The sequence below is a fragment of the Phycomyces blakesleeanus genome (assembly GCF_001638985.1).
Source record: "Phycomyces blakesleeanus NRRL 1555(-) unplaced genomic scaffold PHYBLscaffold_5, whole genome shotgun sequence".
Taxonomy (NCBI): domain Eukaryota; kingdom Fungi; phylum Mucoromycota; class Mucoromycetes; order Mucorales; family Phycomycetaceae; genus Phycomyces; species Phycomyces blakesleeanus.
Genome location: NW_017265138.1, coordinates 5,341 through 24,041, shown reverse-complemented (window position 1 = coordinate 24,041; position 18,701 = coordinate 5,341). Strand labels below are relative to the sequence as shown.

General features: G+C 33.2%; 4 protein-coding genes across 4 annotated transcripts; 3 read left to right on the top strand and 1 right to left on the bottom strand.

Moving 5' to 3' along the window:
- Positions 1–1,486: 1,486 nt before the first annotated feature.
- On the top strand, positions 1,487–3,522 carry PHYBLDRAFT_165024 (hypothetical protein; the record flags this gene model as incomplete). The annotated part of the gene is made up of 5 exons (XM_018435143.1): positions 1,487–1,660; positions 1,723–1,939; positions 2,088–2,424; positions 2,481–2,982; positions 3,448–3,522. 5 exons carry the CDS (start codon positions 1,487–1,489, stop codon positions 3,520–3,522), a joined length of 1,305 nt encoding a protein of 434 aa, XP_018294538.1.
- Positions 3,523–4,368: 846 nt separating this feature from the next.
- Positions 4,369–7,302, bottom strand: PHYBLDRAFT_165023 (hypothetical protein; the record flags this gene model as incomplete). The annotated part of the gene is made up of 7 exons (XM_018435142.1): positions 4,369–5,033; positions 5,127–5,317; positions 5,382–5,641; positions 6,411–6,514; positions 6,668–6,905; positions 6,966–7,035; positions 7,100–7,302. The coding sequence occupies 7 exons, from the start codon at positions 7,300–7,302 to the stop codon at positions 4,369–4,371; spliced, it is 1,731 nt and encodes a 576-aa protein (XP_018294537.1).
- Positions 7,303–7,620: 318 nt separating this feature from the next.
- PHYBLDRAFT_165022 (hypothetical protein) lies at positions 7,621–8,875 on the top strand (the record flags this gene model as incomplete). The annotated part of the gene is made up of 4 exons (XM_018435141.1): positions 7,621–7,785; positions 7,837–7,977; positions 8,112–8,190; positions 8,844–8,875. 4 exons carry the CDS (start codon positions 7,621–7,623, stop codon positions 8,873–8,875), a joined length of 417 nt encoding a protein of 138 aa, XP_018294536.1.
- A 1,442-nt stretch (positions 8,876–10,317) lies between these two features.
- Positions 10,318–11,552, top strand: PHYBLDRAFT_142019 (hypothetical protein; the record flags this gene model as incomplete). Its single annotated transcript, XM_018430729.1, has 5 exons — positions 10,318–10,382; positions 10,459–10,696; positions 10,797–11,063; positions 11,133–11,333; positions 11,394–11,552. 5 exons carry the CDS (start codon positions 10,318–10,320, stop codon positions 11,550–11,552), a joined length of 930 nt encoding a protein of 309 aa, XP_018294535.1.
- Positions 11,553–18,701: the final 7,149 nt, after the last annotated feature.

Genomic DNA, 18,701 nt, shown 5'->3' with positions numbered 1-18,701 from the left:
ACTGCCCTTTTTTACTACAACATCAGCGCATAATTTTTTTTGACATTTAACATGAGCAACATTAACAACATCAACAACACCAACGACTTTGTCATTGTTAGCGAGACGTCGAAGAAGTACAATGCTGCCTTGACTGAGTTCAACTCAATTTTTCTTGTTGGAAGAGAATTCTCTTCAGTCGTAGCTGTTCGAGAAGCTGCCAAAGCATATGGTGTCAAGCATAACATTGCTCTCACTACTGAATATGCATCAAGCTCTCGCATCAAATTGATTTGCAAGCACTCTGGCGAATATAGAGATACCAGAAAAGCCGAGAAGGTTGCTTCCAAAACATCAGTTATGGGTGAAACTCTTTCTGGATGGGAGAGAAAGCGCGAAAAAGACACGCAGAAGCATGGCTGCCCTTGCTTCATGTATGCCAACACCAAGAAGGGCGGAAAGCTCACTGTGCGCTCCCGTGAGGCAGAGCATAATCACCCCATTGAAGAAGACCACAGAGCATATGCTATGCACCGCAAGCTCTCGCCTGAGGCAATGGCGCTTGTGGTTAAGCATCTGGAGAACAATGACGATGTATCCACCATCTTCAACAGTTTGAAGATAAATGGATATACAAACATTGTTCGCCATGACATTGCTAATATAAAGCAACATTTCGGAAAATCGGAAAAAGGAAAGGAGATATTTGACTTTATCACCACTCTGCAAGATCTTGACTTCCATGTCAGGTATTCTGTTGGTAATACAGAAGACAATCAAGTGAATATGGTCTTCTTTGTGCATCAGGATGCGATCAATGAGGCACGAAGAATGCCTGAGACTGTCATTATTGATGCCACATATAAGACAAATAGTCATCGAATGACTTATGTCAACATTGTTGGTACTAGCAATGTGAGTAGAAACCCTCGTACCACTTTAAAGACGTATCCAATTGCCGGTGCTTGGGTAGAGCATGAGACAGAAGAAAATTATCTCTGGGTGCTTAGCTGTCTCCGCGATGCAGTCTGGCCCGATGACAACAACAACAACAACAACAACAACAACAACAACAACAGCAACAGCAGCAACGACAAACAAACAACACTTCTCCCAGATGTTTTCATCACTGACAATGAAAAAGCATTGAGAAATGCTATTACTCGAGTCTTTCCTGAGTCGAAGCAGTTGTTGTGCTATAAGCATATCAAAGACAACTTTAAAAAGCAATTGCTTCCGATGATGAAGGGAGACAAGAGTAGCGAAAAGAGAGACCTGTTGGATAAGCTGTCAGAATTCCTTGACCGAATTGCTTTAAAATGCATTACACATCAAGAAGTAAAAAACGAAACAAATGGATACCTTGAATTTGCAAAGGAAAATTGCAAAGACCAAGGAAAAGCTGCTAGTGCTTTTCTTGAGAAGTACGTATAAATTTTTTAAATTTGATGTAAACAGTATTTAACTATAAAAAATCGTGTTTTTTTTAATATACTTTATCAGAAAAATGAAAGACAAGGAAAACTGGGTGAACATGTATGTTTACAAACATGCCCATTTCGGCAATCGCACGTCGAACCGTGCAGAAAGTGCCCATTCTTCTCTCAAGCATTCTCTTGGTACTTCCTCGGGTAAACTGAAGGCAGTTACCCTTAAAGTAAAAAAGTGGTATGACGAGTTGGTAAGTTTATTCTATACTATTTTATGCATTTATTGGTTATAATATATTTATAAATTGTACAGGTTGCAGATCGCAAGCATTGGCTAATGGTGGAAAGCCTTGGAGAAGGAACAAAAATTGTGTTCGATAAAGTCAATGCCGCCAGACTAAATGACATCCGTCTTAAAGTCTGTAGATTTGCAATGGATCAAATCAAATTAGAATTATCCAAATCCATTATATCCGAAAAACTAGCCAAAGAGTGCAAATGCCTCATACAATACAACTACCTGCTTCCTTGTTACCACACACTCGCCAAATTCAATACCATCCCAATCTCCTGCATCCCAAGACGCTAGAGAAAAAACTATCTAGAAGGAGAAAGTAATATATATAATAATAGCAATAATTACATGACGATTTTCTCATATAACATTTTATTATGTAGACCATTTAACTATCCAAAATGCAACCCCAGTACCCCCAAACATCAACAATATCAAACCAATAACCCCAGAATTCAACTATGCTCTTGAGCTTATTTGCAAACATTTTGCCAATGCTCAGAGCGAACAAGAACAAATCAATATATACCAATTGATAGAAAAAACTTTGAAACAAATCGATGCACAGAAACTCGAAAACCTTAAGGGCCCAACAGTAGTCGAAGCCATTAAAGGCCGACCAAAAAATACCAAGCACAAGATGATTGCATTAGAGCATTGCATCAATACCGAAAAAGAAAAAATCACAAAAAAAATTAAAACAGAAAAAGAACAAAAAAAGTAAGATTTTAATATTGTTTAGATTTAATTTACTAAATCTTTGCTTTGTTTTCTAGGCAAAAAATATCCTCAGCTAAAGAGCAAAAAGCCATAAAAAATATTATCAACCTTGAGTCACCATGCAATCCCACATTACTAACAAATCTCACAATCGCACCAAAACATATATCAACAATCTTTTCTCCTGAAGCAGACGGAAATTGTGGGTACAGGGCGATAGCAATGGAAGTGTACCAGGACCAGGAGGAGTGGTCAAAAGTAAAAGACAAAATGCTAGAAACATTTTTAAAGCACCAAAACAACTACTACCACGGAAGAATGGAGCATGGCAATATGTCTGCATCCAATAACCCACTAATTCGCAGTCTCCAAGACAAGCGCTCACCTCTCCCCCAGCAACATTGGTTCGGTACAATCGACCATCCTCAACTTGTAGCCGATACATTTAGCAGAGCAGTGGCTGTATATTGGAATACTCCAATTGAAACAGGCGACTGTCTTTTTGTTCCATTTGCTACCTTGCCAGAAAAAGTGGAACCGATAATTATTATCTTAGATGTAAACCACTTTCTTCTTACCAAGTGCAAAAACACTCGAAATTTCTGCTGGCCAAAAATCAACCCCTTTCATAAAAGAATAATTCAAAAACATGGCCTTGAAGATTATTCTTTGATGTACTAACAATCAAGGTATGACTTTTAAACTAGAATTATCTTGAATTATACTAACTTTTTGTATATATCTTTTTTAGATTTTTTTTTTACTTTTTAGATTCTATATTTATCTCTATTATCAATATTCCCTTCTGTTTCTATTCAATTTATTATTATCTTTCTATTTATCTATATTTCTATATTTATCTTCTTTACAATCTTCCATTTTTATCTTTATATCTATCTCATTATCATTTTTTATATTTTTACAATCAACATTAATTTTGAAACATTTAACAAATATCAAGGCTGACCCCCCAAAAAAATGCGTGTAACATGCAAAACTAATTATATGTGATGTCACGTCTAGTTCTTCAATTTGCTCGCTTTTGCATGTCTTATCAGTGTCCAATTTGTTGGTAACACTCCCAAAAGTCAATTATAGGTGACGTCACGTTTAATTCTTCAATTTGGTTGCTTTTGCATGTCTTATCAGTGCTCAATTTGTCAGTAACACTCCCAAAGGCCAATTACAAGTGACGTCACGTTTAATTCTCCCTTTTGGTCTTTTTTTGCATGTCCGACCCTAATTTTTCTTGCATGTCCATATAGATCCCCTTACTTAATCGTTTATATATTTTATACTAACAAGATGATAGCTACTACACTATCCCAATATGAATATGCTCTTATATGTGATAAATCCAACATCCGAGTGTCTGGATCACCACATAAAGATATACAAATAAATAATAATAAATAAAACATATCAATATTTAAGAAAGAAAAAAATATATAATAAATAAAAGAAATTAAAATATTTTAATTACGTTTTTTTTCTTAACAGAAAACCAAATTTAATAACCAAAATATATAAATATAACTTCAGAAAAGATTAATAGTATTCTAATTTTATTTCAAAAATAATAATTAAATAAAAAAGTAATGTAATAAAATATTACACTACAACAAATAGGGGCGGTTTTTTGTATTTGTGACTTTGTTTTTGGCCTATAATAATTAAAAAATCACCAAAAATCCAATTTGAAACTAGAAAATCTCTGTTTTTTGAAAAGGTTGACAAAAAGCAGATTGACCACCTAAAATTAAATCTCCTGATAGACAAAAGTACATTTTAACTACAGATTTTACATTTTTAGTAAATGTAGATTGCAATTGATGACTATTAAAAGTCAGAGGTAAAAGAGAGAAAAATATCTAAACTTTTTGCTGGGAGGATAAAATATGTTAAGACAATTTGAAAAAAATAATGTATTACAAGAAAAAAAAATTATAAGTCTGCAAGAGAACCAAGTGACAGTTTTGGGCCGCGGTTAAGCTCTGACCACACTACATATGTTGTTGCTGTTGTTGTTATTGTGTTTATAGTCATGTCCGACTTTACCAAACCAACTAATTCTTTGACATCTGCCAGGTGAACTACCATTAGCTTCATTTGCCCATTGTTGATTGCTGGTATACTATTTACCAAACGAACTGCATAAACATTGACAAGGACAAGCAGGCACCTCTTGTTGTTGAGCTTGTGCTCAAAGAAAACGACGACCTTCCCAAAGAAATCCTTGTAGACTAGAGAGTAGCTTTGCCCAATGTTGCGGTTCTCATCAACCTGAACCTGAAGTCTGACGTTGTGTGCCTCTCTTACACAATTATGGTCGAGTGCAGAGTCAATAACACAACCATTTACAAATGCCTTACGGCTTGTTTTAATGGCTGCTTCAATCATACTACACTCTTCCCCCTTTGATTCGTAGAACTTTTGAAGAAGCTCTGGAAGACAAGAAATGCCTCCAAAACTATCAACAATCGTTCTGTTCCTCAAAGGCCCCCAGAACTCAATGTCAGAATCAGTACCAACATTACTACCTTCTCGGTCAATTGGCCAACCAGCAGAGGGATCGTCATACTGAAGGAGAGTTGTTGCTGTTACTGTTGCTGTTGCCGTTATTTAATTTTCAACTCTCATCTGTCGAATCTGTGTCAAGCCAAGCATGATGTTGCCAGCGTTGATTGCAATTGCCAAATTACTTTTTATTGCTCGTGAGTATTCCCCAATCGTCCTCTCAACAGATCGTGCACTATACGCTCTGGGGGGACCATACGCTTCTATCATTGCGGGATAGTGCTGCAGGAGGTGCTGGTTGATCGTAAAGACCTTGAGCTGGACCTCTCCTTTAGCTAGCAAGGCTTCCAGATACGCATTCCATGTGACGAGATTTCTAAAAAAAAAGATAAGTTAACACAAGTTATAAAAAAATAATATTAATTATAATTAAAGCTTACGTTTTGATCAAGGTTTTCTCCTCTGCTGATAACTCCCAGCTCATGAGTAGGTTGCATGTCTGCACCAGGTCAAGCAATGCCTTACAGGCAGCTTGGTCATGGACATGCTCTGCCACAAGTGTGGGGATAACAAACAAAATGAAGTCAGCCCAGTCCACAGCCCGGAAGTACCCTGATCTTGTTGTGATGTTGATCCATGCACCATGGAAAGATGTCAGAATACTTCTTCTAGATGACACCATGGCAGTACCAATTTCTTTCTGAGCAGCAAGGGAGAGAGAGAGGATGATATTTTCTATACTTGCCACACATGAGCCCCCAGACCTGTTTGGCAATGCCGTGACAAATGCCGTGCATTTCATCCAATGCAAAGAAGAATGGACCAGAGAAGGAATCCAGTAAGGAGAAGGGAGATTGGCCAGTTAACTCTTTTTTGCTGGATGAGGCCACCTCATCAAAGTGCTTGAAACTTTCCGGTGTGCGCATGGTGATGGCAGATGGCATTCAGAAATATTGGCCATGGCCAGGAGATTGACCCACAACATGGCAGATGCGGCAGCCATCCTTACTCATATGGCCCATATAACAAGCCATCTTTCCCAGAGCTGAGATGTTGCCAGTTGTCATTAGTACATGGACTTTTGCACTAATATCTCCAGATGGTGTCTTCACAACCATTTCACCAGCTTGGAGAACCTGAAGTTCTTTCAGAACAGGCTCCAAGAATGACCAGAAGTTGGTGGGTGCTTTGGGACCAGGGATGATTACAACTTGGATCATATGGCTGCACTCGTAGCAGATCATTGGGGGAAGGTTGAGGTTGGTAACGTGGACAATGATTACCAAACCCAGAACACTATGGGGAGCAAACCCATCAACAGACAGCGAAATGTTGATGTCATTTTCACCCGAGAAAAGATACTTCTTTGACTGGTATGCCTGTCTGTCAAAGACATCGGAAATGCTGCCATCAGCCTTTTGCGTATGATGGTGGCAATACAACATCTCTTTTCTGGTGCAGTCATTGACCAAAGCAACTGCAAGCTGTCTACCCAGAGGAAGCTGTATCATTGTGCTAGCAGGAATTAGATTCTCACCAGCGTCTTGGCTTCTCTCACCAGTCTTGTAACCGGCTTTGTCATAATGCAGGCACTCCGTTTGCTGATCATTGTTATACAGCATACACCCATTGCAACAAACGTGGTATGTCTCCTCATCGACACCAAGAAATCAAGAAAGAAGCTTGGTACCAAGATAGGGAGTGCAAGCTCTGTATGATATCTCACTTGATCTGCTGAGAATTTCATTGAATTGTTTTGCCAGACTAATGTGGGCCTTCTGGGAAATGTCAAACTCCCTTATAATCTTCATAAGCTTGAGATTCTTTGCATCGTCGTAGCCAGGAACAGGAACAGGAGCACTAAAGTCATAGACCAACTGAGGAGAAGTATTGTCAATGACATTTTCAGTAACATCCATGATTGCCAAATCATTTTCCATAGAATCCTCATGTTCAATATCATACTTTAATAAGATAAACAATAATTAGTACATTGGATGCATTTGTATATTTATCTTTCTTACCATGGGCTCATCAATTTCATTGATAACGAAAGGAGTAATATTCTCATCGATGCTCATGTTAGTGCTTTCTCTGTTTAATTATTAAAGAATTAATATATTTTATTTAGTTGCATCATTATAATTTGTAGACTTACTCCAAGGTTGAGCTAGATGTGAAATTCAAGATAAGATTACTCTGCTCAGAAACAGAAGCAACTTGCGAACTTTGGGTGTTACTCATCTCTTTATAAACTTTTTCCAGGCACTGAACTTCACACTTGGCTACAAGTTTCTTATTTATGTAGCATTTGTAGCAGATACTGCACTTGTGGTGGGAAAGCTTTGTGATTATAGACATTTTGTTAATTTGAATTTATTCTTTTGAAGTATGGGTAAGAATAGAGATATTTGCTTTCAAGTCTGAACTCTTTTATAATGATTAACTTGAAAGCAATAATAGCGCAGTAACTTGAATATAAGCTCAGAAGAAAAAAGTAAAACATATATATATCATGTTGTCATGTAAGCACGGTAAGCAAAATTGATATTTACTGAAACCAATCTAATAGATTCAATCTATATTACTATGAAACTAATAATAGATAATTGAAATTTTTTTCTTTATAACTTATTTTCACAACAACATCTTTTTTCTCAGCTAAACAATATTTGCAATATGAATGACATAGATAACATCATTGAATCTTTACTTCTAGTCATTCAGCTCCAGTTATCTGTCTTACGTGCCAATCGTGAACAAATTAAGATGGATATTAACAGCCTTGGAAATGAAATAATAATCAAAGGATCTTTAAAGCAAAATCTCTCTTTGTTTATTAATGTAAGTTCAACTCAAAACAGTATTGCTGAAAACTAACTTTAACTTCAATAGATTTCAAATGGGTTTATTTTCAAATCTGTGGTCAACATTCGTAATATCACTTTAGAACATGTTTACCAAATGATGAGTCAACATCTTGGAATCAAGGTTACAGCATCCAAAAAAGCAACACTCAGGATCTGTATGAAACTTGTATGTAACAAGTTAGCCACCTTTCCTTCTGTATAAGCTCTTGGCCCTCGTCCTAGTTGGGGGGTCCATATCTTCATGTGATCAAACAATGATTTGTAATAAATATGCAAATATGCTTAAGAGGGATGGTATAGATTTCATCAGATGCTATCAAAATTGGGCATCCATTGCAAGAGTCAGTCATCACTAGAAAGACTGTCAAAGGAGGCAATTGTAAGTAACTATCCACTGCAGTGTAAAGTAGTATATTTAATATTGGAAGTATATGATGTATTTGACTTTTTATAACCAATAAAAATGATGTATAAAATGTAATGTCTATTATAACAGCCAATAAAAGTAATATATAAAATATAATTGTGTAGTGTAATAACCAATAAAAATGAAAGATAAAAAATATACCCATTTGAGAAACCAATAAAAATGTATTTTTATAAAATATACTACAGTGCAATTATGACTTATCCAATAAAAACAATGATTAAGCAAGAAATATTTAAAAGAATCTAAATTAAAAGAATAATCAATTAGTAGTAGCACTGCAAAAGACAACCAATTTAAGTAGCTTAATTTTTGTTTAAATCCTCCAAAAATCAGTGGTTTATGTTCAATTATAGTTTTGTATTTGTTACAAAAATTGGTTCATTTAGTTAACCAAATGATGAGATTATAGATACTAAAATCAATAGATAAATTGAGTTATAATTCCCTCTTTTCTTGAAATGTTATAATTATCTGTAATTCTGGTTATATATTCCCCCATAACTTCAAACTGTACCTAAACCCTACTTGTTATGGAATTGGCTTTGAACTCTCTACCTCTTAAAAAATTTTATTTGCTTTAATTACATGATATTATTGGATAGACCTCACTAAAATCGAACTAGAATCAGTCTGAAATCTGACAGGAATCAGCATTCAAATGAATGCTGGTAAAAAAAAACTTAAATAGATCTTGTTGACATCATCAAGAGATGACGCATTTGAAATAGAATCCTATGGAAAAAATGGTTTTTATTGATTTTTGAATGGTTGGAAAATATATTTAGCTATTTAATATGGACCACTAATACTTCTTTAAAAGTGTGTATCCGAATAGTACGACTTGTATACATGTTATACTTTCATTTATTGGACGGCTTGAATACATTGGATGACCTGACCTATACTATACTTCCCTACCTTATTGGTTTCATGTATTCGGCGCGTTTTTTGGTTTTACACTTCTTTAACTGAAAATGAAATCCTTGGTATTTTCTTGGAGAATACGTTTGTTTGGAACTACATTAGCTTAGAGCAAAAAAATATACAGAAGTATTAATACAGGTTTCTTTATGAAATAAAATGAAATAACATACTTACTAGATCATTTATGGGGGTTCATAACAAATATCGCGATAGAATAAAAATCCGTTTGTTTGATATTTTCTTTTAAATAAAAAGTAAGAAATAAAATAAACAACTTTATTAATATTTACGCTTTGATTGTAAAGACACTTGAATTACTTACATATTATAGACACACGTTTGCAAAAGGGGGCAAATCGGTATGACTTGAAAAAAAGGCGTGACATATTTATCTGAGATAAAGAATTGATAAGTTACATTATTTAAGTTGAGTTATATATATATTACCTTTTTATAGACTGAAAATACTAGAAAGTATATAGTGTCAAGAGCAAAACATCTTTTATTAAAAAATGGGTAGAAGCCCTATCATTTTAAAAATAAAAGATATTTAGTCAGCAAGGTGTTTCATTTTGGTTAGGAGATTGTTTATTACCTGTACTGTTTTGAATGCTTGTTGAGTGTATTGTTTATCTAATATATATTAAGATGATTCTAAAAGCCAAAAGTATTAATAAAAGTTGAGATCTTAAGAGTACGCTTACCAAGACATATAAAAAGAGACAAAACGAGAAGAGCAGGTTAAAGAAAGAGAAAATAAAAAAGAGGGGTGCGGTTATTCTATTAAATACGAATTCGGGGTTTTTTTTTTAAAAATAAATAAATCAAAAAATAATTTTTGTCTGTAACTTAGAATTGAAAGAAAACGCAGTTGCACTATGCCAGCAGCTAATACATATGAAAAACAGAGTATAGTATAAAATCATATTATTCAAATACTAATACATAATATAAAAATAAAACATGGATTGAAAATTAAATTAAAGAAACACATAAAATACTCACAACAAGAGTGGAAACATTCAAAGCTGTTCTTGTTACATAATAGATCATGGTGTTCTCTGAGAAAGAATAAAACTTAAAGCCCAAATTAAACATAATATAAATAGACCCTTTGGATTTAAAAAAAACAAGCTATTCTTATTATTCACAATGTCAAGAAATCTCAATAACAATTCAGTTAACAATGCTTTTGGTAAAGAACCTTCTGTGGGAAGGTAGATTAAAACCAGGCAGTCTTCAATTTTCTTATATTAATTTTATTTTCGTTTTTTATAAAAATCAAAAAAAAAGCCCACCAAGAAATACCAATGATATAAGGACGATAATGTTGCAACACTCACAGGGAACAGTGAGCAATCAAAGACCACTAGCACCAAAGAGAGCTCGGTTGAATCTTGAAGGTGATTCGTTGGGTGGAACTAGTAACATCCATGATGTGTACAAGAAACTTGATACCATTAATGGTGTCTTAAACACTGTTTTGAAGAACACATCTTCTGAGAAAGCCGAAGCCACTGCTAGTAATGCAGTTGAGCAAGACATGTCGCCTGGACATTAACCAACATTGGATGTAAGTAATCATAATATGTTTTTATGTAGATAGAATTTAATATACATTTATATTATAGCAATTGTTGTGCGATTATTTGAGTGAAGAGAAATTGTATGACCAATACAATACTAATGAAAATAAAAACAGTGAGGGAAACAGACTCGTTCTGAAGTCTGTTACCAATTACCTTTGTTGTCAAGAAGAGGGGAAAAAGGTGGACTTGCCAACTCTTCGAACTAAGATTGTGCAGCACATTGGCAACAGAAAGTTGCAAGAAAAAAAAGCAGGAGAAAAGAAGCAGGAAGAGAATCGACGGGCCTGTCTTCGTCAGCGATGTGTAAAGGTAAAAAACACACGCACACAATATACTAGATGTGATATTAAATTAGAAATATTATATATTTATATATAGTCGTGTGAAAGAAGACAATCTGCCTTGAAAGCCAATCGGGCACACTTTGTGAACAGCTTTGGAGAGAATGTTGACAGTATTCTCCATGCTGATTACATGTCAGACCTTGAGAGTGATGATGAAAGAGAAGAAGAGGAACAGGATTCGTCCTCAGAAAAGAGTTTTTTTTGGAGATTCCGCCCAAGCTGGAGAAGCGAAGAGGTATAGTACAAAAAACTATTTTTTTGGATGGTGTGTAATAATACTTATATTGACATATAGGGAGATAGGTTCGTTGATGAACTTGATGCGGATTATGAGGCAGCTCATGATAAGAAAAATAATACCCGTCCATTTGAGCATAAATTTAAAGGAATAAGAGATAAGCAGCTTAGTAAGACCAAGGCAAACAAGCTGCCATCATGGTCAAAGAAACAATAAGACAATAAATCAAACATTTTCTAATAAATTGATAAAAGAGTACAAAGTGGTATTTTATTAATATTATTTAAGCTTCTATTTTTTGGGGTAAAGGGATTACTAAACGTTTAAATTCACTAGTTATAGTAAACCTATATTTAGCAATTGCGATTGGTGAATACAAACGATGTACTGGAATAATACATTCATAATTAAGTACAGAAGAAGGTTCATTCCAGAGCTCAATGCCTTCATTTAACATTGGCTGGTAACTCCCCGAAGAATAACTAGAGTACCACTCAACAAACCCAAAAGTATGGGTGATGACAGTTTCGTTAATGGTTATCAAATGTTGAAATAAATACAGTATACAGCCAGAAAACGCTGCTTTATCTTCACTGTTATTCTCAAGATAATAGGCGCAGAAATAAGATCCAGAAGAGTATTCCTGTCCAAGAAGAGATATCCATTTCATTTTCTCAATTTGGTTATTGACAAAAATCTGGTTAGACTCGCAGTTTGAATAATGGCCAAAAAGATCGTGACTGCCATACGCGTGTCTGTAAAACTCCAGTAAACATTCATAATGTCCCTTGCACATTGTAATCCTTTGGTTGAGTTTAATCAGAAACACTGAAGGGGGCAATGGCTCACAACCCAAAGCAGAATGACGAGGGTTTAACAAATATTCAACAAAGTCAGACAGAGAAAAGGTACTGGCAGTAGAAGATGAATGCAATGCTGCTAATTGATCTTGACTATTTGAAATGTGATGCAGAAAGTCAATTGCGAACTGGCGGAGATGGTTGACAAAATATTGTATGAAGCTTCCAATGTATGTTCTCTCCAAAAATCTCTTCATCATTGTTGATTCGAAGCCGCCTTTTTGATTTGTTTTGATATTCTTCAACAAACCATTGTATCTCTCGAAACTGAATAACCAGAAAGCATAAATTGGCACAAAGTCATGAACACACTCGCCAAGATGAAGATGTAGATGCATATTCAGTGTCACGGCCGATTTTCCATACAGTGTCTGAAATCTTGTACAAAACAATTGGAGTTTACTGTGGGCTTCCTCTATTTCTTTGTCATTGATCGAAGGTTTTGTGAGTAAGCGGCATGCGTCAACAAACAAAATCCAGTTTTCGAGATTCTTGGCTGGGAGCACATGCTTCAAAACAAATGGAGAGTATATGACGCACCACAACTTCTACTCGTCAGCTTTCATGAATGAAAAACCATCAGCAATCTTCTTTGTTATACGCGCATATCCACAAGGTACAACAATACTATTGGCAAGCTCTTGCATAGTTAACTGATTCTTTTCATTGATGTAGTTACACTTGCGCCATATCTGAATCATTCGCTTTGCAGTTCCAAGATAGAGGTTATGCATCAGGTCTATAACTGTAAAGCGGACTGGGTCAAAATAAGATAACCGATGAAGCTGTGACCACTGAGTGCCATTTTATTTTTCTAGGCGTGTTCGCTCAGTATTGTTCAATGCATTTGCCCAGCTGACAGTGTGTTTCAGATTCATTGTCTTCGTGCGTCTCACCCAATTGCTATACTTGAATCCAGAGTAGTCAAGCTTGCTGGTCTTCTTTATAGTCGTGAATTGTTGTTGACATTTGTGACAGGCGCATGTGCTCATGTGGCCAGTAAATCCTGAGGTTTTGCGAGCGGCAGAGATATCACAGGCAACACACATCAATGCAGCACGAACAACAATCTTTCTATTTTGTGAGTCTGTCATTTCTACAACAATGTACATCTCCAACAATTCGTCAATGAGCGGCTTCAAGTAATGATTCATGCTGTCAGTGCTTGCTTCCTTCGGCCCAGACATCATACCAACAAGAATGACATTTTCAGACTTAAGACGTTCACTCCGTGGGAGATTGTTGATAGAGAGATATATCGCACCACTGGAATGTGTTCATCCATCAAATGGCTGAAACCAATTGATGTTCAGAGTCAACATTAAAGATCGGCTATCATCAACAAACTGTCTGCCATTGATGTCTTTAATATCACTCCAAACTGCACCATCGAAAATGTCAAGTTTAGTGTTTTCAATTATTTGACGACTTCTTCACAAATTGATCTTGGACACGAAATCTGGCTTGGAGAATTTTTGTTGCAAGGCGTACTTCAGAGAGTTGAATGGATATACCATTGCTGGAAGAGAACGATTTCCGGTTGACACTTTAAAGAGATTGTTGTTGCAAATGGCGGATTGAGAGAATTTCTTAAATGTACAGACTCTTTGACTTGTTTCCGGAGGATAAATCGAATGACATTGTGAGCATGCAATGTATACTGTCATTCCGTCTGTTGCCATGTTAAATTCTGTCTTATGCTTCAAGCTATTGATTGTCAGTGGAAGGGCGCCAGACATATCACAGAGAGACAGTAGAGTATTACAAAATTCAATGAGAATCAATCCACCGCTTTCCACCAAAAAGATCAAGTGAAATATGACAATGAATACTGCAACAAAGTGGATATACAAGGGCATGTTATCAAAAGACAAAGGACAAACTATGAAGACAAAGGTTAAGTTAGTTTAAATTAATATATTGATTAATTGTCTATACCGTATTAATTCATACCTGATTCTACTATCGAGGTCCCACTGATCTCATCAAAGTTTTCTTCTTGTTCAAAATCAAAACCGCTATCGCCTTCTTCAATCTCATTGCCATCAACAACAAATGCTCCTGTAATTGTATCTTCGGCAGTAAAGATGGACTCTTCTTGGGACAAAGGTAAGTCAACTGGAAAGGAATAATTGTTGTAAAGATGTAGAAATAAAAATATAATTATAATTATAATCATATAAAAAATAAAAAATAAAAAAAAATATATATCAGTTTCAATTATTATTTTGTTCATTTATTTTATTTTATTTTCTTACCTTCTTGATTAAATTCAATGTTTTGTTCTTCATTTTCGTCTTCATATTCGCCTTCGCCTTCGTTCTTGTAATCATAATCATTGTCATTGTCACTGTCAATACTATCTACTTCCATGTCGTCAAAATGTTCTTCAGGAACATCTATTTTATGAATTAATTTATATTAATTTTACATGTACAGCTCGAATTATTATTGTTATTTACCCATTGCATCGTCTTTGGCAACAGGCACTATATGTTTCTCATAGTGTCGTTGTGCATTTTGTCTTTTCTGTTTCTTTCCACAGCTATCCAACTTTGTACAGTCTGGACATTTGCAGATAACATAACTGTCTTTCTTTTGATTATTGGACATGTTGATTGTTTTAAATTATAAAAAAAATTATATAGATTTTAAGAGATCTTGATCAAGGTCTTTATATACCAAAAAAAAATTATAAATAGATAAAATACTGCTCCATGCCATGACTATAGTATGCCAAGTAATTCTTTGATACATCTACCGCACATATCATCATAATTATATTCATATATCGTCAAGTCATTAACCAAGTCAAATACTCCGTACATTACTAAAAGTGTATGCAATTTTTTTTTAAAAGTCTTTTTTTAGAATTATAATATTTGATATGACGATGATTCGACCATGACGAAAAATAATCCAAAAAGGGAACATTCGCCTCTCACAACATGTGAAATAAAAAAATCTGATATTTTAGTTTCATATATCAAAAGAAAAAATCACGCAAAAATATTGCCAGAGTAAAAATGAAATCACAACCTTTTGTCTCGTTCCCTTGAAATATATGGATTAAATATTTGTTTTTATATTCACATTTATAATATACAAAAAATATTTAAATGATTTATTTTGAAATAGAAAAAGTGAAACCTTAAGAATATATATAATTTTTATTAAATATTATATTAACTTTTGTATAAGTGTTTTTTCAATATAATTTAGAATTATATCAAAGAAGTGTATAATATAAAAAAAACTCAATTTTGTAATTTTATGGCCAAAAAAATAATGGTAGTGTGATTTTACAGCTAAAAAAGAGCGATCTGAAATCACAACAGAAAAAAATAGAAATTATTTGAAAAAATTAAAAATGGAAAATTGTAGTAAAATTTTTGCAGGTTTTCAGGAACTAAAATCAGCAGTCTTTTGCAGTGTATAAGCCAATGATTGCCAATCTAATATATATAAGTAGATGATCACTGATCTCATATATATATAACTCCATGATCATCAATCTGGTATATATATAAGTCAATGGTCGCCGATCTGGTATATATATAAGTCAATGATCACTGATCTCATATATATATATAAGTATATAATTGCCAATCTGGTATATATATATAAGCAGATGATCACTGATCTCATATATATATAAGTCCGTGATCATCAATCTGATATATATATAAGTCAATGGTCACCGATCTGGTATATATATAAGTCAATGATTACTGATCTCATATATATATAAATAGATAATTGCCAATCTGGTATATATATAAGTAGATGATCACTGATCTCATATATATATAAGTCCATGATCATCAATCTGATATATATATAAGTCAATGGTCACCGATCTGGTATATATATAAGTCAATGATCACTGATCTCATATATATATAAGTAGATAATTGCCAATCTGGTATATATATAAGCCAATAATTGCTGCTTTCATATATATATATAAGCCAATGATCATCAATCTAGTATATATATATAAGTAGATGATTGTCGATCTGATATATATATAAGTAGATGATCGCCGATCTCATACATATATAAGCAGATGATTGCCAATCTGGTATATATATAAGTAGATGATCGCCGATCTCATACATATATAAGCAGATGATTGCCGATCTCATATATATATAAGCAGATGATTGTCAATCTGATATATATATATAAGAGGATGATAGTTAATCTGATATATATATATAATCTAATTACAGTTAATCTCATATATATACAAGTAGATAACAGTCAATTTTATATATGTATAAGTGGATAACAGTCAATCTGATATATATATAAGTTGTTAACCACCAATCAGGTATATATATAAGCTGATGATAGTTGATCTGATATATATATAAGCTGTTGACTGCCAATTGTGTATATATATAAGCTGATAACAGGTGATCAACACTATATATAAACATATGATACTCAATCTGATATATATATAAGCTGATGATAGCTGATCTGGTATATATATAAATTGTTGACTACCAATCAGCTATATATATATAAACTAATATCAGCCTATCTCATACATATATAAGCTGATATTAGGCAATCTAGTATATATATAAGCTGTTGACTGCCAATCTGGCATATATATAAGCTGTTGACTGCTAATCTGGTATATATATAAGTTATTAACAGCTAATCTTATATGTATATAAGCTATTGACAGTCTATCTCATACATATATAAGTAGATCACAGCCAATCTGATATATATATAAGCTGATAATAGTCAATCTGGTATATATATAAGCTGTTGACCACCAATCTAGTATATATATAAGTGTTGACCGCCAATTGGGTATATATATAAGCTGATGACAGATGATCTGTACTATATATAAACATATTATATCCAATCTGATATATATATAAGTGGATAACAGTCAATCTCATACATATATAAGCTGAACACTGCCAATCTAGTATATATAAAAATAAATGATATCTGATCTGATATATATGTTAATCAATAACAGTCAATCTGTACTTTATATATATATTTATCACATCTAATTTACTACTTATATAAGTTAATAAAATATAATATATAATCAATATTAGTCAATAATATTTGATTTATTACTAATATTAGTCTATAATATCTTATCTATCTCTGATATTAGTCAATACCATTAGATCTATCACATTATATATATTCACACTTGTCAATATCCAAGTCATATCCAATCATCTCATCAAATATAAGTTACATACTCTAATCATATTTAATCTTTAATTTTATATATATTCACAACTCTTTTATAATCTTTATATATATATATATATATAATATATAAATATATCAAAATTATAATAAATATTAATAAGTTGACTTGTTCATATATTTTTTTATTGATTTATATAATAATATTTTGATTTTTATAAGAAAATTAGTAAAAAAATATGAAAATTAATTTTTATTAATTCTGTACTTGCTCTTTACATATTTTGATACTTTTATATTATACTACTAAATTTTCTTTATATAGCAAAAAAAATTAAAAAATTATTACTTAGTAAGAATTTGAACTTTTATTAGAAGAGATATATTTAATTATTGTCGGAACGGCTTTTTGATAGATTAAAGTTAAATGTTTTTCCATGCCAAGCTTTTACATAGTTGTTATTTATATAACCTATCTTCCCACACTAAAAATGCCAAGACTTCTCACGCTAGGTGCATTCAGACTAACCAAAAAAGGAAATTTTTGCAAAAAAAGCAATTTTTTGTCATTTTTTCCCACAAATTCAATAGTATTGTTTACGTAGATCATTTATGCAAGATTATGCATGATTATGCACGTTATATAACAAGTATAGCCAAAAGTTACCAATTTTTTTCAGCAATGCAATTGTATTGTTTACATTACGCGAATATGCATAATGACGTATGTCACACAAACTTTATTTTTTATATTTTTATATATGTTTAAATTCTCTTATATGTGCCTATATATAATTATGCAATATTATGCAAGATTATGTAAGCTGATAACAACTAATTGACACTATATATAAACTAATTATAGCTGATCTCATATATATATAAGCTATTGATAGTTGATCTAGAATAAATATAAGCTGTTGACCACTGATCTGGCATATATATAAGCTGTTGACTACCGATCTGGCATATATATAAGTAGATGATAGCCGGTCTGATATATATATAAGTAGATGATAGCCAGTCTGATATATATATAAGTGGATGACAGCTGATCTGGTATCTCCTTATTTTATCCTACGGAGAGTTTGAAATAGTATTTAATTTAGTCCTGTGGCTTTCTAACTTTAATTGCAGACAGTGACTTTTGCATCCCACACATGGCATTTTTTTTTCAACAAATAATCACTTCCCTCTTTCTTAAAAACAAACTTCAATTATGTCTAACAACAATATAAACAACACTATTTAAGATATTTCCACCATTCAACAAGTCTTGATCAACTCGCCTTTGGAAGGAATCAAG